This window comes from Barbus barbus (genome assembly GCF_936440315.1).
Source record: "Barbus barbus genome assembly, chromosome: 3".
Taxonomy (NCBI): Eukaryota; Metazoa; Chordata; class Actinopteri; order Cypriniformes; family Cyprinidae; genus Barbus; species Barbus barbus.
The window spans coordinates 16,449,188-16,477,115 of NC_136731.1; the positions used below are offsets into that span (position 1 = coordinate 16,449,188).

Consider the following 27,928-nt stretch of genomic DNA (forward strand, 5'->3'; position numbering starts at 1 on the left):
ATATTCAGTAAGGTCAAGTGAAAAAATAACTGTGTCCACGCCTTTTCAGCGCTAACTCTTTACTGCGCATCTTTAGTCAATCCTGACAGTACTGTTTAGTGCAAGCTGTTAAACCCTAGCTTCTTTTTTTTGCATTACAGTGAAAAGTGTGCTGTTAAAAATAAAATACTACAAAAATAAAATGTCAATGGTCCTAAAAACAGGCTTTGCTCTTTAAGCAAATTATTCTTTTTTTTCCCTTCCTTTTGATTTTGAAGTGAAAGCCGATGAAATCTGTTCATCAGAAAAGAGACTCACCCTCTATCCTGTTGACTGTGTGCCCTCTTAAGTGTTGTTGAAGCCCACTCTCTCTGCCTGTTCCTCTCCCCCTCACACTCCGTCACGCTTCTACGACCCCCCTCCCCCGAGTCCCCACTCCACACACGCTCCACTCTGCATCGCTCGCCACAGCAACAGAGCCAGGCAGTCAGACTGCGTGCGGGAGTCGAGTGGTGTGGCAGAGCAGCGAGAAAGAGTGAGACAGCGAAAGAAAGAAAGAAAGAAAGAAAGAAAGAAAGAAAGAAAGAAAGAAAGAAAGAAAGAAGAGGAGGCACGGAGCAATGGAGATGGAGGAAAGCTTTGATGCAGAGGGCAGTTTTGATGATGCCTCCTGTCTGTCCCCTCAGAGCCCAGGGTCCACCTCCCCAGCCAGGAGGCAGAATAAGGAGAAGGAAATCAAGGAGACCAAAATCACTGTGAGTATTTCTCACACACAGACACAGATGTATAGATGAGACGCTCTATATGTATCAGTCACAGCTTTAATAATAACATCGATCAGAAAGAGCCAGGATGTGTGAGTTTTGCAGAACTGGCCCCTGGGATTTCAAATCAGTGGTTGGCTGTTTCTCTGAAGTGTTTCACAGATGTGAAACATCTGCTCAGTGTTTTGTGCCACTCTCTTCACAGCTCAGCCTGCGTGCATGTGCATGTATATGTGTGTGTGTGTGTGTGTGTGTGTGTGTGTGTGTGTGTGTGTGTGTGTGTGTGCATGCATGTGTGTGTGTGTGTGTTTGTGTGTGTGTGTGCGTGCATGTGTGTGTGTTTGTGTGTGTGTGTGTGTGTGTGCGTGTTTATGTGGTTTATGAGGACACAAATTTGTATAATGACATGGGTATGACAGAGGTATTACAATATGGTTTATGAGGACACTGCCTATGTCCCCGTAATTCAAAAGGCTTAACAAACATACTAAATGGTGTTTTTTTTTGAAAATCTAACAATGCACAAAGTCTCCTGTGAGGGCTAAGTTTAGGTGTAGGGTTGGTGTAGGGCAATAGCACACACAGTTTGTTCATTATAAAAACCATTACGCCTATGGAGAGTCCCCATAAACCACAAAAACCAACGTGTGTGTGTGTGTGCGTGTGTGTGTGTGTGTGTGTGTGTGTGTGTTTTTGAGTGATGTTGCTGGAACTTTGTGTGTGTGCTTCTGAGAGTGTGAAGATGCACTATGACTAGTGGATTGCATCATCACTGTTTTGCAATACCATGTTTTAATGGATTCACCAACATGGAAGCGTTCATTCAAATAATCATTCCGAGATTTAATTGCTATGATGGAACTCCCGGGAACTGCTTTGAATGGAACCAAATGGAGTGGAAAATACATCAGATTTCTTTTCGACGCTTTTCGAGAATCGTTCCGTGTTCTTGCATTAACATACTAAGATTTGCCCAAGAGACTGCTTGCTATTCCAAATGCTTTTGACCACCGTCCAACCGCACCATGGAGGAGAGTATTTTGAATGCAACACAAGCTGCTATGTGACATGGCTGATGCTTGACAGTGGGAATCTCGTGCACGTACGCGGCGCTCGCAGCCACACCACTTATTTTCAAATGATGTATGCAGTGTGAGTGCAGAGACATGGCTTTGCAGCTGTATTCGAACCCCGCTTTGATCCAGCTTCACCTGGAAATGGCTCAAAAAAATTGTATGATACACTGTAGGAAGCTTTCAAAAACTTGTGTTGCAGAGCAGGGCAGGTGCTTATAGGGCAGGTGAGGTGTCCGTCAGAGGAGAGAAACAGAGACCGCCCACCGGGGAGAGGGAACTAGAGAAGACTAGAGAACCAGGGAAGACATGGCTAGTCCAGTTTCCATGGTGACAAAGGCAATAGTACTAACTAATGGGTGTTGAAATAAAAAAACCTGCACACAAAGAGGGAGAAATGAACGAGAGCGATATGGGAGGAATGAAAGAAAGCTGTCGTTCAGCCTGTCACTGTTTGTACAGGCGTTTAGTATGCTGCCGTTATAGTGGCAGGTATAGACTGACTGCTCTAGTATTCGTACGTGGTGTGCATTAATAAACGTGTCATTTCCTCTAACAAAAGAAGTCTGATCGCTTATTGAAGCGTAAGCGATAATGTGCAGTCATTATGGCCAAATAACCCCCAGAAGAGTTTTTCTTGACAATGACCGAATGGTTGAACATTATTCCAGTTATTACACAGCTGCTTAGTGAATAAATAAATAAATGGACAAGAAATATTTATGTATGTTAATTATTTTAAATTATTATTAATTATTTAAATATGTGGGAATGAAAAGACCAGAACAGATATGTTGAAAAGAGTTTGTTTATTGACCATTATATTAAAGATTTAATTGCAGAAAGCTAGATATCACATCTGCGTGACATCATACATGATCATAAATCGCATTATATATTGAACATTATACAAATATGTGTGTGTCTTATATAAAGTATATAATAAATACACACACACACACACACATACATACAAACAAACTATACAGTAAAAATATGCAGAAAAATGTATTTGTACACATAAAATTGTACAATGCATTATATACATTATACAAAAATTATATATAATTAATAATGAAACAATTATAAATATGATATAACAGAACCACTTACATACCATGAAATACCATAATCACTGTATTATAATTTATATATTATACATAAATATTATATATAATATACTAATATAATTAACACTATGATATACTATATACTACAATTTTACTGTAGTACTGACATACTGTAGTATAACTGATATTATATACACAAAGATACATACTATACGATACAAAAATAAAAAAAAATTGGTATACATCATACAAATAATAATAATAATATATAAATAATAATCATTTTAAAATATAATGATATAACAGGACCACTTACATACCATGAAGTATACTATAATGTATATACTATACTTAATATATTAATATGTGACCCTGGGGGCGTATTACAGAAAGATTCTAACTTTAAAATCTTATCTGTTTGGTAACCATGGTAATTTCAGTTAGGACCACATTTAGGACAAAAGCTATTACAGAACAGCATTTCCTAAGTGCGTTATCTTATCTTAACTACAGATAGGAGAAGGGTATTACAGAAACCTCCTAACTTGACAAAAACCCCTAAAAACTGTCTTAACTTTAGGACAACCCCACAGCTGTCCTAACTTCAAAATTATTTGAAAGCTAACGGGAAAAAACGCTTAAAACTGTGTTGTCCGACAATGGTATTACATGTATTAATAGTTGAAAATGAAGAACAAAGATGTTTAATGGTAGAAAGACTCTTGGAGGACCCTGAAGATGTGTTATATTTTGGTAATTACAGACTGCTGCACAACATATTACAGTTAGCACAGAAACTGCAACCAGCATTATAGAGACCAACAAAATTGTCACGGAGCATTACTGGTTGTAGTGCAAGTGAATAATGCCTTACGGTTTTTTGCAAAAAGGCGATTTTCAAAGTGAAGCTTTTGTTTACCTCATCAGCAGTGTTGGTTGCTTGGTAACAGACCTGAGAGTAAATTGTTGATCTTGATTATGCCATTTAAGATTTCCTAACTAGAGATAAGATAATATTTTGTAAGATAGGATAAGAATCCCAAATTAAGTTAAGATTTGCTTCTATAATACGAATTTGCGAAAAATCCTAATTTAACACATCATTCTTAAGTTAAGACCTAAGATAAGGAACTTTCTGTAATACGCCCCCTGGAGCACAAAACCAGTTTTAAGTCGCTGGGGTATATTTGTAGCAATAGCCAAAAATACATTGTATGGGTCAAAATGATAAATTTTTCTTTTATGACAAAAATCATTAGGATATTAAGTAAAGATCATGTTCCATGAAGATATTTAGTGAATTTCTTACCGTAAATATAGCAAAACTTAATTTTTGATTAGTAATATGCATTGCTAAGAACTTAATTTGGACAATTTAAAGGTGATTTTCTCAGTATTTAGTTTTTTTGCACCCTCACATTCCAGATTTTCAAACAGTTGCATCTCAGCCAAATATTACCCTATCCTAACAAACCATACATCAATGTGAAGCTTATATATTCAGCTTTCAGATGATGTAGAAATCTCAATTTGGAAAAATTTACCCTTATGGCTGGTTTTGTGGTCCAGAGTCACATATACTAAACAATTAGCATTATATTCTATATATACTATAATTAAATTACGGTAGTACTGATATACTGTAGTATAACTGATACTATATATACACACATATATTCAAACTATACAGAACAAAAATAAAATATAAAAAATATTATACATTATACAAACAATAATAATATATAAATAACAATAAAACAATTAAAAAAATATGATACAGCAGTACCACTTACATATCATGAAATATACTATAAATTATAATATATATACTTTAATTAATATATTATACTAATATAATTAATACTATAATTCTATATTATATACACTATAATTAATATACTATAATTTTACAGTAGTACTGTATACTGTGCATACACATAGACACAAACTATCGTACAAAAAATTAAATATGAAAAGTATTATGCATTATACAAATGATAATAATATATAAATAATTATAAAACTATTGTGATATAACATCACTATCCCATGATATGTCTATGGCAATTAATCTGCATTATGGTAGATAAACAATAGTTTTACTGTAGTACTATAGATACTATAGTATATCTGATACTACCACTGAATCATGGCACTGATTTGTATCTTGCTTAAATGCACCATTTAGCTAAAATCTGGCTATAAATATCGGTATCGCAAAGTGCATTACTGAAAGTGTAATGCACATATGGATTTCTGTATATATTACAAGGTATTTTTAGCTCTCTCAGGAAAATGCACAAGTGATTCTCCATGACAACCACTGAATTGGAGACATGTTGAATCAATAGCGTGAGGTTGTTGGGGGTTTGAAAGGCTGGACTCAAAGCTTTTACCTTTTGCCTCACCTTGAGCATCTTTTAAGTATCACTAATGTGGAACCAATAGCATGTCAGTTTGGCTGACTGATTCACGCTCGATCTCCGTCCTGATGCACTTTACTGCGCTTCAAATAATAGCTAGCTGTCAACAGCTGCTCGTAGTGCCAGCAATTGTAAACAACTGAATATTGTGAACTAGAGATATATGGAGGCCACATTTTAGAAATGTTTGTTTGAGAAAATGTTTTACACTTAGAAATTATGGCATCTGTTATTGGTATTGTACAAATATTGTTTTGTAATGGGGGAAAATGCCCTTACAGGAAAAGCAATTGGTCACTTAGCAACAGAGGACAGGCACCCTACAGTCTGAGCAGCGGTTGTGATTGCTGTATGGATGAATGTATGTGTGCATGCTGGAGAGAAACCTGCTGACTGGATTGGTGTTTTTTAGATTAAGTTGTTTGCTTGCCTGGTGATTTTGTGTCCCTCATGCATGCTGCATGCTATCATTAGATCTGTGATATGTGCGGCTGTTCAGCAGAAATGGTTGGTTTTCCAGCAGCCGTGTTCATTACGGCATTAAAAGCGAGTGGGGCAGTGGGTTCATGGGCCCGTGCCAGACATACGCTGGGCACAGGCATTCTGCTTACCCAAACCGTTTTTTACCTTTCACTATACAAGCACTCACACACACACACGGGAACACAGTTATAAACACATTGTTTGCCAGTGTTGTAGTTTATTTCCAAACTCCTGACTTAAAGGCAGTGATTACTGCTCTGTCTAGGGAGAGATCATGAATGTAAGCGCTAAATTAACTCTCAAAGCAAGAGTTCACCCAAAAATGTAACAAAAATAGACATAATTTACTCAGTCTCATGTCGTTTCAATACTGTATGACTTTCTTTCTTCTCTGGAATATAGAAGATATTTTAAAGAATGTTTGAGTGTTTTTGATTTGTTTTTGTTTTAATTTTAGTTTGGTTTTACTTTTTGTTCAGTTTTCTTTTGTGTTTTCTTTTGTGCGTTTTGTTTTATATTTTTGTTGTTTTGTTTTGCATTTTGTTTAGTTTAAGATTTATTTTGGTTTTACTTTTTCTATTGTATGTTTTTTTATTTAGGTTTTTGTTTTGTTTTTCATTTTTTGTATATTGTTTTGCATTTTGTTTTGCTTTACTTTTTGTTTAGTTGTGTAGTTAATGTTTTATATTTTGTTTTGAGTTTAGTTTTTACTAGTGTGTTTTTTTTTGGGTTTTATGTTGCATTTTGTGTTTTGTTTTCTGTTTTGATTTGTATTTCATGTTTGTTTGTTTTTAGTCAATAAAGTAGGTGATGTACAATGTTTGGATTACATGAAACTGAGTAAATGAGAGAATTCATTTTTGGGTGAACCATGTCTTTAAACAAACCATATATTGCCAATCTTTTGTCTGGTTATTTTTTATGATGGAAAGTGTTACAGTGGTCAATCTATCCTTTTCTTCTCAAGATTTTATTTCCTTTATTGACCTTCATGTTGTCACGGTGCACACACGAGGAGGACACAGGAACATGCAGACGAGGATGTAACTTCAAAATAACAGTCTTTAATGACGACATCAGGACAAGACATGGCAGGACAAGGCAAGGCTTACAGACAGGAAACACCGGGGGTAACGAGTAGACCAGACGCCATCTAACTGAACAGACAGGACTAATATACAAGGGATAATCATAGACAATTAGACAAACACGGCTGGACAAGAATTAACTAATAATCACATCAAACAAGGACAGGAAACAAACCAAATATGGACACAAGAGGCAGGAACACATGACACACACGACAGAGGACTGACACGTTTTGCTGAGATGATTTGTTAATATTTTTATTTTTATCATTTAAAATGTATGTCTTTGCCAGTGAACTTCATTACGAATCTTGTTTTATGTGCTTGTTTTCTGTGATTGTTATTCAATTTTAAATACATTTCTGATACATTAAAACATTTAGAGAAAAGCAATGGTGTATTCACATCATCTACCATGAGGGGGCTAATTGCCGAAGTTAACCCTCCAAACTAGGACCCCTTGGGCCATTCTGACTACAATATTATTGGTGCATAATTCCTGATGTGTTTGGGAACGTTATTTGCATAAGAAATATAAAAACAAAAAGTGATATATATATATATATGAAATGCAACCACTGTGAGCCCCTTGATGTTTGATTAGTGTGAGATTTCATGCCCAGCACATGTTTGAAATAACTGAGGCCCTCAACCAAACCAGTTTACTGCAATATCAAGAGCCCTTCCTGCACTGATGCAAAACCACTGTGGTGTCCCAAATGGTGATTCGAGTTACAGTTTTGGTGGATGTGAACTGACCTTACATCAGCACAGAGCAAGCTGGATTTTTAAGTATGTGGAGTGGGATGTATTTCAGCATGGACAGAGGGTGTAATAAGCTCCTGATAAGGGTGGATCACCTTGCTGAAGAGTTATAAGGAGAGAAGATGGGCCTGAAACTGATGAATGGGCTCATTTTGTGGCGGATGAGAGGGAAGGATAAACAATGGGAGTGATAGATGTGGCGGCACTGTAAAGGAAAATCTAGCAGTCACGACAATCAGAGCGATCTTCCAGGCATGAAATGAACAAAGTGACGAGGCACGAATGAGTAAATCAGCTCAAACGCCATCAGATTAGGAAGCGTCTGGGGTGAGTGTATAGGGTCTTATCACTGTGCACATTCAAGGGCAGTCTATCCAGTGTCTCGATTGTAATTGTGTTTTTTGTGTGTGTCTTTGTGGTCAGTTTTGCAGAATTTGCATTGCACTGTATTGTCCATTTACACATATGATGTATGTAAATGAAGCAGATGGTTTTGAGAAGTTAGCATTTAGAGATGCTTTGCTGTGATGAGATAAAAAAGTCGTAATTCATCAAGGATTGCCCTGGTTGTTCTCTGAGCAATATATATTATCCTAAAAAATATTACAAAACAGGCATGCAAAATATTATCTATTTTGTCTCTGTGGTTTTGGATATATATATTATATATATATATATAATTTGAAATGGAAATTTAAAAAAATAATAATTGCTAAACAAATTTTTTGACAATTTAATTGCTAAAGACTTAATAATTTCTATACATTTTTTATATAGCTAAATCTCTCTCTCTCTCTCTCTCTCTCTCTCTCTCTCTCTATATATATATATATATATACAGTATATATATATATATAAATTACTTTAAATGAAATAAAATGTATTTATATTAAAAAATTATTTGTAATTGTTTATAATATTTTTTGTTTGCACAACAATATTGTAAATAATTAAAATATACATATGTAATAATCTGCATATTTGTGCAGTGATATTTGCAAACGTAGGTTGCTCTTAGCCATTTTTGCAATGACCTTTAACCCTGTTATGATCAGCTCTAGCATATTTTGAATACAACAAGTTGAATTATCATCGCACAAAGCATGTTTGTAGTAATGATGTAATAAATGATATACATATATATGTTTTCAATTACAATTCCATTTCAGTTTCCATTTATAGGCACAAACAAACTGGGTGATACTATCATAATATACTTTATGTATTGAAATCATTTCCATACTTACTGTAACAATAATTATAGTATGAACAAAAGACTGCAACCACATAAGTGACCCTGGACCACAAAACCAGTCATAAGGGTCAATTTTTTTTAAATTGAGATGTATACATCATCTGAAAGCTGAATAAATAAGCTTTCCATTGATGTATGGTTTGTTAGGATAGGACCATATTTGGCTGAGATACAACTATTTGAAAACCTGGAATCTGGGAGCAAAAAAATCTAAATATTGAGAAAATCGCCTTTAAAGTTCTTAAAGCAATGCATATTACTAATCAAAAATTAAGTTCTGATATATTTACAGTAGGACATTTACAAAATATCTTCATGGAACATGATCTTTACTTAATGTCATAATGATTTCAGGCATAAAAGAAAAATGGATAATTTTGACCCATACAATGTATTTTTGGCTATTGTTACAAATATACCCCAGCGACTTAAGACTGGTTTTGTGCTCCAGGGTCACGTATTAATACAAGCATAAAACATGCATCCCTATGGTGGTCTTCCAGTTTCTGGTTACAACCCTGATACTTTATGCCTGAGGGGAATTTCTTGAATGTTCAGCAGGGACTTGATTAAACGAATAATTATTATTTTTTTAAATGCAATAAAATTGTTCCCCCTCAACTGAGTTTAAGAAAATTAATGACATAAGCATGTTAAACAGATGTCAAATTTATGAAATATCTTAATAATTAACATAACTTTGCAAAAAAAAGCTTGCTTACAAGAGGTTAAGACCAATTTGTTTACAGTGGTGTATTTGAGCATGGATAAGTGTGAGTGTGTGTTTGAGGCACTGAAGGGCTATGGCAGGGAGCATATCCTGTTTGGCAGTGGCAAGGAGGCGGTACAGATGGTGAGCATTACATAATTACAGTGCTTACAGGCTAATTGGAGAAGCCATGGACCCTAGAGTGTATACTCAAACACTTTATGAGCGCACACACACACTAACTGCAGTCTGAGGTTGGAACTCAGTGCTGGATGTGATTGTTTGGGAATCTCACTCCTAACAATTTAAGCTTGTTTCGTGGTTGTGAGTGAAAAATCTGGCTGAGTTTTGATTGAAATAGTCTACAATTTATGCTACAACAGCCCTCGGGTAAAAGGCCCTTTCCTTTGTATTTTCTCTCAAAATACAAATTATTTGATGCTATGCACTGCAGACGTGTTCCAGTCAATGAGGTCCTAGCATGCAATGACAATTTTATTGCTTGACTGTTTTATTTGAAAATGACTTTAAACCAGAATAATCTTTGATTATTGCAAGTGATGTTGCTCCATCAATATTTATATAAAAAAATTATTTTGTTCTGATCAATAAACATTTATGGTCAGAGTAGGACCTTTATCCCATTGTAGCCTTACCCTTGTGAAAACAAAGTGTGCTTAATCTTTTATTACATCAAAAAAGGGTAACAGTTTACAACCCGAATTATGGAAATGTTGGGACATTTTTTTACATTTGAATTATATTAAGTATATTATTTCCGTAGTAAATACTTTTTTTAAAGTATGCTAAAGCGCACTTCTTTTTCACGGGGGGTATGTGTTTAAAATTTAAAAAAGAAATGTTTAAAGTGGTTTTATGCAATAATGAGCATTCATTCTTCACGTGCATACAGTATTTCTTGCAGTGTGTTCAGGTAAATGTAGCAGTATAGCAAAAACAAGCATAGTAGGCTTTTAAAAATAGTATGCCATTCTAAACATACTCCCTCCCTCTCTCTCTCTCTTTCTCCATCACTCTGTCCATTCTCAGGCTGTTATAGGTCACGGTCTATATTCTCTTTTACATCGTGACCTTTCATTGGTCTCCCCTCTGAGACTTACACAAGCCATCTCTATCTCACTCGTCTGAAAATAAAACCAAGCTGAAAATTCAACACATGCACACACACACTGTGAGCTGACCTAACTCTGTTTTATCTCACCGCAGATCAACTGCGTCACCTTCCCTGTGCCCACATCTGCACTGGAGCAGCAGCTTCTCAAGCCCAGTGAATGGAGCTACTGCGACTATTTCTGGGTGAGAGACAGAGAGAGAAAGAGGACAATCGTGTCTGGTGGACCGCAGTGTCTGAGTATTGATACTATACTATAAGGATTGGTATTGATGCCAGTCCCATATCAAATAAAAGGACACAAACTTATGTTACAGCACACAGGGTCAGCACAAATTTGCTAAATGTGAGTAAAAAAATGGTTTAGGAAAGTAAATTAAACTGAGCAATTGGCTTAGAAACAGCATCATGCATGTTAAAATGCAATGTAAAAATGACAGTCTCATTTGATGACTAACAGACACAAATGACATGAAGTAAAGTGATACAGATGTCTACTAAAGAAACTGAAATCATGAAGGGTTTTCGCTGTTTTATGAAGGGGGAATTTGTTCACACGTTGAAATTAAAGCTTCCAAACTATTTCTATTGCAACATTTCAACCCAAGGAAGACCTAAATGTGTTTTTTGGCACTTTATTGCAGTATGCGGACATATTTCTTTGTTTTTATTTTGACATTTTTATGACAGATGGCATTTCACAGCAAGGCTGTGAATCATTTACTTAATCAGATTTGGTCTTTTTTCATATTTTGTTTTGCATATAATATATATATATAACAAGATTTAATTATATTAGACTATATTTGAGTAATATAGTCAGTTTTCTACCCTGTTTTTTATTTGATTTTAAGGATAAACGCCGCTAAATTTAGTTGTATTTATTTAGTTTAATTTTTCATTCTTATAGCTTAGTAATGAAGTTTTATTTTATTTTTAATTTTTTTACATTGTGACTAACATGATGCTGTTAGCATGTTGCTGTTCACATGAGCAAAACTAGCATCACTTTATTATTGTTTATACTTATGAGCTTGAGGAGTCGAAGAGAGATGTGCATGTGTTTTTCAGTCATCAGACTTTTAAGTGCCGGGCGATAAAACAGGACAAAACAATCTCTCAAACTTACAATGATGTGGGGACCTGAGCCATATCTAGAGACCAGAATATCATAGACACTTGACTTGGGCTTATAAACAACCACCAGAACAACCTAGCAACCGCTCAGCAACACTACGACTATTTAAGATTTATGACCGGGATATTTCCTCAAACCATCACCACTGACAGGTTTAAGAAAAATGTAATTTGAGCCTCATGCACAGACAGATGAGTCAAAGAAAGTGATAATTAAATCAAGAAGGACATTTGCAGTTCGAGGCAGTCAGTGTGCATTCGCTAGCAGATTCTACATGACAGAGACAGTTTATTCATTTTAAATTTAAGTAATGTTTAGTAGTTTTGTCATTATTATTTATTTCTTTTTAATATGTCTACAGTTTTTGATTTTTATTTCAGTTTAGTTTTCAGTACATCAAATACAACTCAATAAAAATAATAAAGTAAGTGTTTTTCATAGTTTTAGATTTGGTTAAAGTAATAATTCACCCAAAAGTGGAAATTTGCTGACAGTTTACTCACCCTCAAGCCATCCAAGATGTAGATGAGTTTGTTTGTTCATCAGAACAGATTTGGAGAAATTTAGCATTTCTTCACATGCTCACCAATGGATCCTCTGCAGTGAATGGGTGCCGTCAGAATGAGAGTCCAAACAGCTGATAAAAACATCTCAGTAATCCACAAGTAATCCACACAATAGTCCATCAGTTAATGTTTTGTAAAAATAAATCCATCATGAAGACATTTTTAACTTCAAACTGTTGCTTCTTGCTAAAATACAAGTCTTCTATCCATAATATTGCTTTCTCCAGCAAAAAAAAAAGTTATCCTGTCTGAATCAGAAGAAAAATATGCACAGATCAAACAGTTTACAAATAAAAACAAACACTTCTAAACAAAAGTGAGAGGTCAACATGGGATGAACTTTATCGCTAGAGGAAGCCTTATGGAAATCAAAACGTCTTAATGATGGATTTGTTTCTTACAAATATGCAGCTTTTCACTTCATTGATGGACTGTTGTGTGGATTATTGTGATGTTTTTATCAGCTGTTTGGACTCTCATTCTGACGGCACCCATTCACTCTATTGGTGAGCAAGTGATGATACATTTCTCCAAATCTCTTCAGATGAAGAAACAAACTCATATGCATCTTTGAGAACATTTTCAGCAAATTTACAGTTTTGGGATTCCTAATAACCCTGGACAGAGATTGAAATGACATGTAGATATATGCATGTGCACAGGAAAATGATAACAGGAGTATTTTATCAGAAATCTTCTTCCTGGCTGTTTCTCAATCCGAGCGTGTGAAGAGGTTAGGACACTTCTGTCATGTGTGGGATGGCACGTCAGCGGCCGTCACAACAGCAGACTCTTACACCTCCACACACACAGTGAAAGAAAAGCATATTTCATTAACATTCTGCGCACACAAACTGCATCAGGAGCCCTCGCATTACATTAGTAATACCCTCAACAACCTATACACACCCCTCACTGAAACGCACACTCAAAGTTACAGCCGCAAGGGTGTACACCCCCTCCCACGCGCTCTGATTCATGCAAACCCACGCTGTGACTCACGCTCACATGTGGCCGCTCTCACACACATCTGATCGTGCTCACATGTTGTTGACAGTCTGTTGCTGATGAAGTGGTTGCATGAACGACGCTGCGTGTGCGTAACGTCGCTCTGTCCTCTGCAGGCCGATAAGAGGGACCCTCAGGGGGCCACAGTGTCAGGGTTTGAGGTGCTGCTGCAGAAACAGCTGAAGGGGAAGCAGATGCAGAAAGAGATGGCAGAGTTCATCAGAGAAAGGTGGGCAAGCCTCTCTCTCATACTGACATCATTCTTACATAACACTTCACTCTCTATTGCCTTTTTGAGTGTTATGTTTCGTTTTGCACACTGAAAACATATCTAAACATTCTGACACAAGTCACAAAGTTTAAAAAATTGTAAAATGATATGAACATATCTTTTCTCAATCAAACCAAATCAAAGAATCAAACCAAACTCACAGTGTTTGATCGAACCAATGTTACGGCTTCCATCTGAAAGGATAGGAATGGATCAGAGGATTCACAGAAACAGATTATGCCATTACAAAATGTATAGTGATGTATCAGATGCTAATACCATAATACTTATATAATAGAGTGCTGAAGGATAGCTATATTCAAAAACACAGGGTATTACCATAATACAGATCTGAAGGACTGCAATATTGGCATGGTACACATGGAGTTCTGCCAGTAGTACTATATGAGATTGTCACATTAAATATATTTAATGTCTTTCTTTTCTTGATGAATGCTTGATGTTTCAGGATAAAAATCGAAGAGGAATATGCCAAGAACCTTTCCAAACTCTCCATGTTCCCAATGGCAGCACAAGAGGAAGGGTACATTACAAAAATGATTTTTAAGTAATATTAAAGGAGTTTGTATACTGGACACTTTTTAGCTGCATTTCCTTCACTATTTTTAACTCATCAACTATTGGAATTAAAATATTTTGAGCATTGAGTTATATACAGATCACTTTGAGAAGATGTAAATGTTGACTGGTGGTTTATTAGATGAACACGTTATTAAAAAAGCCTTACACATGCTTAATTGTATTGAATATGCACTTTTGGTGTACTGCAAATCTTGAAAGTATATACTTAGAAATATGCACTTGTAGATAATATGTTATTAACTGAATGAAAGGCCACGTTAGTGAACTTAAAGAGAGACAATTTCATGACAGTTTCTAACACACTTTTAAAAAGTAGAATGTTAAATTAAATGTAAAACAGTAGCTTGAACCATCTTTCCTGGGCTCTGGTTTGATTTAGGACTCTTGGAGAAGCTTGGGCCCAATTGAAGAAGAGTCTAGCTGATGAAGCCGAGGTCCATCTCAAGTTCTCCTCAAAGGTGGGCAATTCTTAGTTCTCTGTTGTAACATTTCTCAATCGAGGTGAAATAAGATCCAGTTGAGAAATTGGCAGTTCTAGCTCCCGCATTGCCAGGGAAGATGAAGTATCTGGCCTTTATTTCATTTCTGTGCTGTACTGAATAGCTTCCCCTCAGAGATGTTATTAGCCGCCTGTATGTAATGAGCTACACAGCCTTCTTCAGTCTGCTGCTATTTGTCTATTTCCACCGCTGTGCTTTCCCGTGTTCACACTAGCGTGCTCCATTTAGCAGCAGTGTGGGTGATTAATTGCAGAAAGATGGAGGTGATTCTGCAGTCTTATTCTCTCAGATCATGTATGATTTACGGAGACAGCAAAAAAAAAGCCTTTCTTTTAAAGAACATCATCATCATTACTGAAGCAAAAACTCCATACAAATGCAAAAAACCCCACACCTCACAAGTTCATTTCAGATGCCATTCAGTGTTCATGCCCAGACTTGCCATGCAGCTGTGTAACTGATGCAGAGGATTTTATCTCCAGCTCCAGAGTGAAGTCGAGAAGCCTTTACTGACCTTCAGAGGAGACAACTTTAAAAAAGACATGAAGAAATACGATCACCACATCGCTGACCTGAGGAAGCAGCTGGTCAGCCGTTATGCTGCTGTGGAGAAGGTACAAAGTGCATGATTGTTTTGTTTAAACCCTTATGAAAAATAAGTGCACTTCATGCATTTACTATAAATATAAACTATAATGCATTCTATTTTAACTGCAGTTATTAAGTGTAAGAAAATATTACATTCAGTTTGCACTTAAGTATTTTCTGTTCAAGTACATTATTTCCGTGATAAGTGCTCTTTTTGAAACTATGCTACTTCTTTTTCACAAGGGAACTTTGAGTCCACACTGATTTTGTCAAGCATTTTAAATTAAAATTTGTTTTCAAGTCTCTGTGTTGTTGGTACTCTAAAATGTTTCCCAGAAGCCACTGTGTCAACACGTCTGTTCAAACTTTTGCATGGACAGCAGATGGCTGGATGTGAAATGAGAACACATTAGTATGATGCCTTGAGTGATTCAGTTGTGTTCATCCTGCTGATTAAACATCAGCACTGACTCCAGGCCACATATCCATCATTCATTTCCAAAGAGAGTTGGCCATTCCAGGCGACATGAGCAGCAGTGACCATCAGCTATGCAACAAAGCTGAGCACAGTTTAACTGCCTCGCAATGCGGCAACTATCACTGGGAGTACAGACAGTGAAGCTCACATTATTCACTGCTTTATCTGATTGTATGCAGCAGAGTGGGAACATCTATTAACAACAGTAGTAGCTCCAGTGTCTACTTGGTAGAAAATAGAAAATTACAAAACAGATGTCTCAATTTAGGGTTGAAAAAATTGCAAATCACATAGAGAATAAAAAGAAAATCTCTCAGGTTTTTGAGATTGATGGTCAACATTTTTTTCTGAAGGTTAGGCACCTAATTTGTACCCTATTTATTTAAACCAAAGGTTAGTCTTTTTTGCTTCGTGTTGTGTTTTGCAGGCACGGAAGGCTCTAGCGGACAGACAGAAGGATCTTGAAGTGAAAACACAGCAGCTTGAGATCAAATTGAGCAACAAAACCGAGGAGGATATTAAGAAAGCCAGACGGAAATCCACACAAGCAGGTCAGAGCATCAGTACACAAGCAGTTCATTAAGCCTGAGCTAATGTGGTCTTACTGCACACAATAAACCTGAAGATACTTTCCTTTGATCCAAGATGTTACTAAACCCATTGAGTTTTGGAACTAAGAGGAGTTACAATGTAAGTTCAGGTTTGTAGGGGTGATATTTTGGCTTCATGGTCCAAAAATATGAAGGTATATTAAAGGAATGTATCTGAGAACAACAGTGGATGGGAAAGGTTTCAAGGAATAATGACTTAAATTTCAGTCTGGTCCTCACACGAAGCTATTGTATAGCTTCGGAAGACTTGAAATATAGCACATTTGGAGCCTGCACAACCTGTAGTTGCAAAATGTTTTAATTTCATGGAAAAAAGCAGCTTGATCATTCTGCTGAACATCTTTTGTATTCTACAGAAGTCATATGGATTTGAAATTACATGAGAGTGAGTTTGACAGAATGTTCTTTTTTTCAACCCTGTAAAGCCTGACATGAAATTATCTTTTTTTTTTTTGCAATATTAAAATAATATATATTTATAAAAAAGTTTATAATGTGTTTTTATTGAGTATGATATTTGATACATCAGGCTTTTATGGCTTGTATAGTATGAAATACTGTAGTAAGAATATGAAGCTCATACTCAAGGAGGCAAAAACAAACCTCAGATTTATTCAGAGGCACACAGTGAGAAAAAGTATGCAATTTAATGCAGATGCTGATATATATATGGCCAAAAAGATGAGATTCTGATAGCTTGTAATGTAAATCGGTGAGATCTTTAGAACAGTACAACAGACTCTATATTTCACAATAATATGCCTTAGTAAGATAATATTTCATTGTGTATTTTTTATTATAGAAGCTCTGTAGTAGCTTGCAGCAAAAAGACTTGCTAAAAAGGTTTAAATGACAGAAAACGAAGATTGTGTACATCAGGTTTTTCAGCAAAGTTTTGATCATGTTTACAAAGAGAGGCCTTCAAATGTGATACAGTAGGCTTTATAGGGTTAAGAAGTTCATTAAAAAGCTCTGGCTGTGTGCAATTACACTCCGACTATCAGAATCCTCAAGTCACAGCCAGTTTGCCAGCTGTCATAACACTGTATCAGACTGCACTGGCAGACAAACTCCTGGCTATTCCACTGCTCAATAGGATTGACTTCCTCAATAGTCTCTCGATTTAAAAACTTCCAGTCATTCTCTTCCATTCAGGATGGATTGCAAATGAAACGAACTCTCCATAATCTGGCATCAGTCCTTTTTTGTGTTGAGTAAGGAGCTTCCTTTAAGGTGAAATCTTGCATGGGGCGCCATTGTTGTAGCGTGTGGAGACTGTGGAGATGAGACTGTGTTTCTGAGAGAGGGGAGAGAGGCATGACAAACAGGATGGGAGAGAACAGTGCAGGGGATGGAAGAGGACTTTGGCTCAATCCCAGGAGTCTGTGTTTAAGAGGAGCCAGGCCGTATTGGTTCCAGACGGAGTTGGGAAAGGCATGAGTAATGATCTATTTTTGTAGTGGGAAAATGGGCCTCGTGGGAGCTGACGATCAGCATGCCAAGCCTCTTATTGCTCCGGACGCCTACTATCAATGCCGGATTTGCCCTGAGCTGGACACTCACACATCCCTAATGCAGGAAGACCTGGCAACCCTGAGGTTCACACGGTGGGACGCGACACGGGGGAGAATTCACTCCACCATCAACCTGTTGGCCTGAGTGACTGGTGCATTATTGAGGACCCTAATGGTGTCTTATTCAGTGCTTATAGACTGACTCCATCTGCACAGAGGACCAAATGACCATGACAGACTCACGCACAGACACAGTGCTTCAGACTATAACAGCACTGTGAGAGAAGTTCCTGCTTCACTATTCAACTTCCCAAACCACCACATTAATGTGATATGCATAACAATGCGCTCACTTCAAAGTAACAGAAGTGTCTTGATAATAACATGTCTTGTGGTGTTTGGTCTTGTGGAGATAAGGTCTTTGCACACTCAGTCCAAAATTCTCGTCCGAAATTTTCACACATTAAAAAATAAATACGACCTCATGTTGTATCAATTACGTTTACACACTGCCTCCGAAAGTTTCATCCGTCATAAAAAGATTTCTGCGTTTTCGCATCTGTAGCAAGCATTTTGATAGGAAAGGATGACGAATACGAAAAAATGCATACGAAAGTTTTATCAAATATTTAGATGAAGTCTAATTGAGAATTCATCTTCGACTTCAATAATTTAACAACACATTTGCATGTTCATGTATCTTTAATGCCGATTAATGGTCACATGGCATGCTGGTAAACAAATAAAATGTCATATTTGAGTACGTTTAATTTTTTTTTTTCTCCGGCAGACAATATAATATATAAAATAGGTTTTCAAATCTGCAGGTGACTGCTTTGAGAAATATTACTAAATAAAAGATGGATTGATTGATTGCAAATTGAGTTTTTAGGCATGTTACAGTTTAGTTAACTTTTTATGTTTATTAAATATATATTGACACAAAAATGTAACAAATTTGTCGATTTTATATTATTTGTATTACATTTAATTTTTTTCAAAGAGAGTAAGAAATAAAGACCAAATCATTGAACTTAAGGAGAGAATAAATTTTCACATAATAAAGAATTATTTTTAGTGCTGTCAAGCGATTAATCGCATCCAAAATAAAAGTATTTGTTTACATAATATATGTGTGTATGCTGTGTATATTTATTATGTATATATACATACACGCAAAGTATACATATTGAAAATATTTCCATGTATATATTTATATTCAAATAATTGATATTATATAAAAATATTTTAAATGTATAAACTTAACATATTTTTCTTAACATATTTTAAACAAAACAACCACCTTACTAGCTATTAATAAGCAGCAAATTAGGAGTTTATTGAAGCAAAGGTTGCAGTTAGTAATTAATTAATAATGAGAAGTTGTCTCATTTATATAGCCTCACACTGTATGAATTTCTTTATACAAGAAAATGTATAATTGTCTTTAGATTTTAGGAAGGGTCTTGCAAGGGGATGATTCTATTTAGAGATCTGCAAAACGTCATTTTAGACTTACACTGATTGAGCAACCTGCTAAAGACCAGAATATTATAGAGACTTTTTTCAACCAGCAAGCAACATCCTATTAACCACCCAGAAACATTAGCAATGCATAGCAATGCAAAGCATCACGCTGGCAGCCAGCCACAACACTAGCACACATTTTAAAAGGCAATGTAAAAACCTGGTTTATATTATTGAACTCGTTTGTTATTGATTATAATCACCCCTGTTACAGAAAGCCATGTGATAATTGTGCTGTAAGATATCAGTGTCAAATGGTGTTTTAGATTCAGTCAGCTTTGATTTTCTTTGTTTGCAGAGATCTTTCCCAGTGCTTGACTGTAGGAGATTGTTTTTAATTGTGCTGCTGCCAAGAGCTTTACAGTGCTTTCCTCTGCAGCTGAGCTCAGTAGAAAAACCCTGTATGATGTTATCTGTGTCTCTCTCTTTCTCAAAGTCCCACGCACTGAACAAGTCGCAGTTCCCGCTATAAATCAACGGCCAGACATTAAGCATGGCTCAAACACTGTTTTCCTTCAATAATCATGATGGCTCAAATCACTAATGCAAATGTCTTTAAAGCCTGGATCTCATTTACATATAGATGGAGTGATCTGTTTCTTTTTTCTTCCAAGGTGTCGATATTTTTCTCTCACAAGTCTGCCTCCTTTTGCCTCAGTTTACCTTTAATTATGCATGTAATTGTAAAGCCCAGTACTGCAGTTTGGGAACAGTGTTTCCTGGTAAACAGCTTGAGTTTAAACGATACCTGTGATTATTGTGTTGAAGAAGGGAATGCAAATAGTAATAAATGAGTGTAGACTGTCCCCTGCTGGTAAAGTCAAGCACTGATTAAATAAGAAAATATTAAAACTAAAATAAAATGAGTATATTTCACTAGTTTACTAGTAAAAATATCCAAATATCTTTAAAACAAGGTTTATTTATTCAGTTGTGAAGCACAATCATTTGATTTAGGAAATGTGTCTAAAAAATATTTTAATAAAAAAACATATTGAATGATCATCTGATCGCATGACATATGCAGTGTACATTTTGGAAAGAATTGCTAAAATTCATGTAATTTAAGTGCATGAGTTCTTGTGGATTTGAAAGATTTTTCTTATATAGTTTCTGATATATTTTCGATATGTTTATCTTAATATGTTTACTTCAAGTTGAAGATGAAATCAAATGCTTTAAAAATCTGGGTTTATATTGTCTTGGTTTAAGAATTAACTACATTTTCTTTTTCTATTTAATATTTTATTTTGTAGCTGCATGTATGATTGGAATAATGTCTCTATGTTTTATGTGAATAGGTGATGATCTAATGCGCTGTGTGGACCTTTACAATCAGGCTCAGTCAAAGTGGTTTGAGGAGATGGTCACCACAAGCCTGGTAATTATTTCTATTTTATTACTAATTATTGTCTAGTCTCTCTAGTTTCCTTGTGCGAAATGAAACTTCATGCATATTCATAATGCAGTGATATCTGAATTTTCTTAATGATTCTTCTTTATGAGGCTCATTTATCATTATAATAAATTATTCAAAACAGCCCTTTTATTATTATTTTTATTATTTACCTATTAATTGTGGTAAATCTGTAATGTAAAAATTTGTGTTGCTTATATCTTTTACAAAATGTCAGCAACAGCAATATGGGAAAAACACACTACTTTCACAACTACTATAATTAATAATAGCAGTAAATAAAACTAATTCCTCTTTATTTTCTTTATAGAATTTACATTTTTAATAAGGGAGCTTTAAGCATGAACTAAACCAACCAGGTCTGAGATGATTCATCACAGATTTTGATTTAAATAATAAAAAAAAAAATGCTTTGAGTAAGGCAATGAACTACAAATCCCATGAAGCACTGCAAATGCCATAATATACTGATCATTATAAAACTATTGGCTGACAGTCGTTTAGTGTAAGTATAAAACGATATATATTAAGGTTTTGATTTACAGAAATCATATACAGGTTTCTGCTAATATCCTCTTTTCTGATTGGTGGAGCTTGGTGGAGGATTGTGGGTAGTGTAGTTCTTTACAGGGAATTTAGAAACATAATGCAGTATTCTAAAAATGATATAAAATATTGTGGCTTCTGTATCGTATACCATTGCTTAATCTGTGTGCCCATGGTAGGTCTGTCTTGAAAGGTTTATACTTTATTAGGAATAATGAATTTTACCATGAAGAAAATGTAAATAGTAATAGTAATATGCAGGCTGATCTTATGTGTGTGATTGTCTGTGTTTGCGCTCTGAAGGAGTTGGAGAGGTTGGAGGTGGAGCGGGTAGAGACGATACAGCAGCTTCTGCGTCAGTACACCACACTGCGGCATGAGACGGACATGTTCAACCAAAGTGTGAGTAACAGCAGTGTGTTCTTCTGGGAAACGCACCCAACTGAATGCAGTTTCATAACCCAACTTTGCTTCATATTCAGATATTATCTGCAGCTATCTATACTGCGATAGAATTTCATTAAAGCGGTTTTCAAATTATCTTTCATACAATCTAAGAATCTCATTACATGAGCTTTATCATGTGCTCTGCGCTCAGTGCAAATAAATGCTGCACAAGCTTTTCTCAGAAATAATTTCAGTTTTCTGAGACATTTGTGCTCAATGACTGAATCAGTTGGTGTTTTGGTGATTTTAATGTATGTATGAAATCAGTTCTCCTGAGGTTCACACAGGTGTCCTAGCAGGACACCTGTGTGAACTATTTATACTATTACTGTTTATAACTATTTATACTATTACTGAATAATTAATGTTACTTTCCATAATTACTTGGTATTTACTGCAAATGTGATTGATTGATATTTTGTTATATTAAGCAAAGACATTCATGAACTTATAAGGATCTGAATACTTTTTATGATTAAGAGATATAAAGGAAAAAAATGTTTTAAATATAAAAAGTGGAAACAATTATTATAGAAGCTAACTCAGCAAGCTCTTGTAAATTCAAATGCCTCCATTTCTCTGTATTTGTGCTTGTCAAGATAATCTTCAGATAATGTGTGGATTTCGGTTACATAATGATTTGCTGAATCAGAAGTTAAAAGACACATTAGAAATCCGCACAGCTCGTATTTCAAGGAAAACAGAGTCTAAACACCTGCCCCAGAGCCCTCGGGGTGTGCTAGTGAAAGCTGCTGTCTTCACAGGAGACTAGCTGCCAGCGGTCGCAACTTCACAGAGTAACACTCACCATAAGTCTGAGTGTGTTTAACAGATGGATCTCAAACAGCATCTCAGCCTTAATTAACATGTTTCCTGTGACACTTAAAGAAGTGGCCAAAAAAGACTTTTTGAAGACAAATAATATGTGGCTTTATTATATGTATACAGTGTATATATATATATATATATATATATATATATATACAGTGCAATAAAAACTTTTTGCCCCCTTCCTTTTTTTATTTTTTGCATATTTGTCACACTTAAAAGATTCAGATCATCAAACTAATTTCACTATTACACAAAGATCATGCAAGTAAATACAAAATGCAGTTTTTAAATTATGATTTCATGTATTAAGGGAAAAAAGCTGTCCAAACCGACCTGGCCCTACGTGAAAAATTCATTGCTCCCTCCTGTTAAATCATGAAAGTGTGATTAACCACATTATTTTAGAAAGCTGAGTTAAATTTCACTAAACCCAAAATTACATCTAAAATTAATTTTTTTCCCTAAATTACATCTAAACCCAGGCGTGATTACTGTCAGACCTGTTGAATCAAGAAATCACTTAAATAGAGCCTGTCTGACAAAGTGAAGCATGCTTAAAGAGCAACACATCATGCCGCAATCTAAAGAAATTCAAGTTTTAAAATTCAACAGTTGAGAAACAAAATAGTTGACATGTATCAGTCTAGAAAGGGTTATAAAGCTATTTCTAAGGCTTTGGGACTCCAGCGACCCACGGTCAGAGCCATTATGCAAATGGAGGGAAATTCATGATTCAACAATAAGATATTGTTCATGATTCAACAATAAGAAAGAGACTGGGCAAAAACGGCATTCATGGGAGAGTTGCAAGGCAAAAGTCATTGCTGACCAAAAATAACACAAAGGCTCGTCTAACATTTGCCAAAAAAATATCTTGATTATCCCCAAGACTTCTGAGCAAATATTCTGTGGACTGATGAGACAAAAGTTTAACTTTTTGGAAGGTGTGTGTCCTGTTACATCTGGGGTAAAACCAACACAGCATTTCATAAAAAGTACATCATACCAACAGTCAAACCTGCTGGTGGTAGTGTAGTGGTCTGGGGCTGCTTTGCAGCTTCAGGACCTGGATGACTTGCCATAATTGATGGAACCATGAATTCTGCACTCTATCAGAAAATCCTGAAGGAGAATGTCCGGCCATCAGTTTGTGACCTCAAGCTCAAGCGCACTTGGGTTATGCAGCAGGACAATGATCCCAAACACACCAGCAAGTCCACCTCTGAATGGCTCAAGAAAAACAAGATTACGGTTTTGGAGTGGCCATGTCAAAGTCCGGACTTAAATCCGATTGAGATTCTGTGGCATGACCTTAAAGGAAAAAAATAGGCTCATTTTACAACTCCCCTAGAGTTTAACAGTTGAGTTTTACCGTTTTTGAATCCATTCAGCCGATCTCTGGGTCTGGTGGTAGCACTTTTAGCTTAGCTTAGCATAGATCATTGAATCGGATTAGACTGATAGCATCTCGCTCAAAAATGATCAAAGAGTTTCAATAATTTTCCTATTTAAAACTTGACTCTTCTGTAATCAAGCAATGGCAAGTTCATCAATTATGGTCCATCAATTATGGCAAGTCGTCCAGGTCCTGAAGCTGCAAAGCAGCCCCAGACCATCACACTACCACCAGCATGTTTGACTGTTGGTATGATGTACTTTTTATGAAATGCTGTGTTGGTTTTACGCCAGATATAACAGGACACACACCTTCCAAAAAGTTCAACTTTTGTCTCTTTAGCAGTCAAGCTTTTGTGATAACTGGCAATGAGTCTTTCACATCACTGTGTATGAAGTTTGGCCCACCGTTCTTTGCAGAATTTTTTTAATCCAGCCACATTGGACCCATGATACGGCAGCAAAGTTCCTTGATTATTACACCGGAATGAGAGTACATTTCCTAGCCATATCACCCTAGAAAATTGCAACTTTTCATTTTCCGTCGGTTCCGTCCTTTAAACAGTCCTTTCATGCTTGAAAACCCTCCAATGTGGCTGGATTAAAACAATTCTGCAAAGTAGGGTGGGCCAAAATTCATCCACAGTGATGTGAAAGACTCATTGCCAGTTATCACAAACATTTGATTGCAGTTGTTGCTGCAAAGGGTGGCACAACCAGTTATTAGATTTAGGGGACAATTACTTTTTCACGTAGTGCCAGGCAGGTTTGGACAGCTTTTTTCCCTTAATAAATGAAATCGTCCTTTCAAAACTGCATTTTGTATTTACTCGGGTTATCTTTGTGTAATATTAAAATTTGTTTGTTGATCTGAATCTTTGTGACAAAAAAGTGTGACAAATCTGCAAAAAATGAAAAGAAAAAAAAAAGGACACTGTACATGTATATGTATTTTAGGGCTGTGCAAATAATCAAATGTGATGATCATGCTCATGATCAGTAAAGCCGGTTTTGTGATTAGTAGTTAATCTCCATCACCTGCATTCAGATGGAGCGACATTTAATGCACAGCCATAATTCGCTTACAAGCGAAGCAATATCACGTTCAAAATCACAAATGAATCGCCTTCGATTATGAACATGATACTGCGTAGCTTGTCAGTGATCTACGGCTCTGTGTATTAATTATCGCTCCATCTGAAAGCACGTGATGGAGATTTACTGCTAATCACGGAACCGGCTTTACTGACGAGATGCACATGATCATCGCGTTCGATATATCGCGCAGCCCTACATCTGACCAAAGGACACATTTCCAGTATGCTTAATTTTTCTCGAGGTTGTCCTTTAAACTTCAGTCTAGCTTGGAGGTGTCTTTTCTTCAGAAGAAACGTTTTTCTTGGTGTATATATATATATATATATATATATATATATGTATATATACACATCATTCTTACATACCGATTAGCTGGTCAAGAAACTTTATATTTTTCAGTGTTGAAAACAGTTTGAACAGAAAATTCAAAAGAACAACATTTATTTTAAATATAAATATTTTGTATATTATAAATGTTAGTGTGACTTTTGATCGATTTATTGCATCCTTGCTGAATAAAAGTGTAAATTTCTTCCCCAAAAATGTTTAAAGGGTAGTGTACATTTTACTAGTGTTTGTGGTAGCAAAAATCTCAGACCTTTTCTGATTTGTCTCGTTTCTTAGACGATGGAGCCGGTGGACCAGCTCCTGCAGAGTATGGATCCTGCCAAAGACAGAGAGCTCTGGGTAAAGGAACACAAGACGGGGGATCTGAGACCTGTGGACATGGACATCTAGACAAAACACACACACAAACACACACACACACATGCATTATACTATATGAATCTACCTGCATGCCTGTCTACCTGAGTACTTCAACCTCTCAGCCAAAGCCATACAGGTATCACCCCTTGAAGCACTGCTTGTTTTGTGTATTTCCACTGAAAATATTAGATAATTACAAACTCAAAGCTTTATAGAAGATTTTCTTAATGCCATGTGGAACGAGTTGCGGGAAAGTACAGCAGAACAGCAGATGCATTATGATACTGAGTAGCCATCCATATAATCCTGCATGTCCTTTGGATAAGATGCTACTTAAGACTTCCCGGTATGTCTATTATACATTAACATGATTCAAGTAGTCGAGGCACCATTAATAGAGATCTGAACAAACACTGTATAGTAAAACACCTCTTAGTTTATTTTCCGTAGTGGGTGCCTGTTAAACAAATTTCATCCAATCAATTTTTTTTAATCTTTTCGGTGTTGAAAAAGTGTACGCACATTGAACTACACAGCTAGTTTGCAGATATTTACAATTGCCTGGACAAAAGTATGAGTCAAAGTGTAAACGGACAGCTTCAGGATGCCACATAGGAGTTCAAAAACCTCAAAAATGATTCATCCTTAACAGAAATAACCAGCCGGGGGGTTGTGGGTGGAGGTTAAAGTATATCATTGTTTAGTATTGTTAAATCTGTACTGTATTTTAAAAAAAAAAAGTTTTTTTTTTTTTTTTTTTGCAACAAGGAATGCAGTGGAAAGTTTTTAATGCTATTTTCACAAACTCCACATAAACTGCTGGCGAATCAACAGCCTTCCTTATGAGAGAGGGGTCAGGTTGCATTGTTTAGGAATTGATATATTTTCATATTTTTGAAGATTTATTTTACAGAAAAGCATGTTTTGTCTAAATGTAGGACTAGTTGTTAATGGATGTGTAAGTTGAGTGGTGCTGGTTAGTCCATTGATTGTGTTCATGGAAGACGTGTCAACTAACCAGGACTCGATAGCAAAGTCATATAATTTTTCCCAGTTGAAGCCAAGAAATCCCCTTATGCAGCCAGATTTACTCTGTTGGCGTCTAAACTTCTTCTCTAGGTTGCTCTAAAGCAGTTTATAGAATGTTTCTTAATGGTGAAATTATATGGTTCGGCTGTAGAATCCAAGGTGTCAATCGAAGGTGGATCAGATGTGAATTCTAATGATTTATGTTATAATGTACACCTTTTAGTGCCTAAAGGTTAATTGCCTTTGAATGTTCACAATCTATTGTGTTAAGTGTTTGTACATAATTGTAAATATGTGCGTGGCGTTTTTTTGTCTGTGTTTGTTATCAGGGTCATCCTACATCATGCTCATCTCTCTGTAGTCTTCGTCGGACTATGTTTTAAAAGATACATAAACATTTGACTGATGGATGCCACAAGTTTTTGCTGAATGCACATTGTCATAGGCAGCTAATTCTCACACTGTTCGAACAGCACAGCTCGAATACTGGAAGATAGATGAAACCTTGCAATTTTCAAACTTTATACGGTGATATTGAGGAATTTGGTATATTTATATAGCACAGGAAATCAAAGCACACTTTGGGAAAAGAAAATATCTGTGCTTTCATTCAAATTCCTTGCAGATTTGTATTTATTTTTACTATTGATCAATATGGGAAGAAAATCAGTAGTGGTTAGAGTTAATAAAAACAAGCACTATTAGTGTAAAAAAAAATCAAATAAACTCAAGCACACCAGAAATACATGATTTGGATCATTAGTGCTCAGCTGAAAACATTGTAAAATGCACATTAGCATGTCCGATAATGTGAAAGTAAATCTAAAATTTATAAGAAAAAATGCTGTACCATGAAAGGTAATGCATCCAGGTTATTATTTACTGAAGTTACTAACAATCGCTCTCTTTTCA

At 35.8% G+C, this 27,928-nt stretch overlaps 1 protein-coding gene across 1 annotated transcript; it reads left to right on the forward strand.

The window, feature by feature from the left end:
• The first annotated feature begins 446 nt into the window (after window positions 1-446).
• LOC306850385 (growth arrest-specific protein 7-like) lies at window positions 447-27,840 on the forward strand. The gene is made up of 10 exons (XM_079385988.1): window positions 447-734; window positions 10,837-10,926; window positions 13,570-13,682; window positions 14,194-14,268; window positions 14,707-14,785; window positions 15,310-15,441; window positions 16,321-16,444; window positions 20,847-20,926; window positions 21,812-21,910; window positions 25,904-27,840. The coding sequence occupies exons 1-10, from the start codon at window positions 600-602 to the stop codon at window positions 26,015-26,017; spliced, it is 1,041 nt and encodes a 346-aa protein (XP_079242114.1). The 5' UTR covers window positions 447-599; the 3' UTR covers window positions 26,018-27,840.
• The last annotated feature ends 88 nt before the right edge of the window (window positions 27,841-27,928 follow it).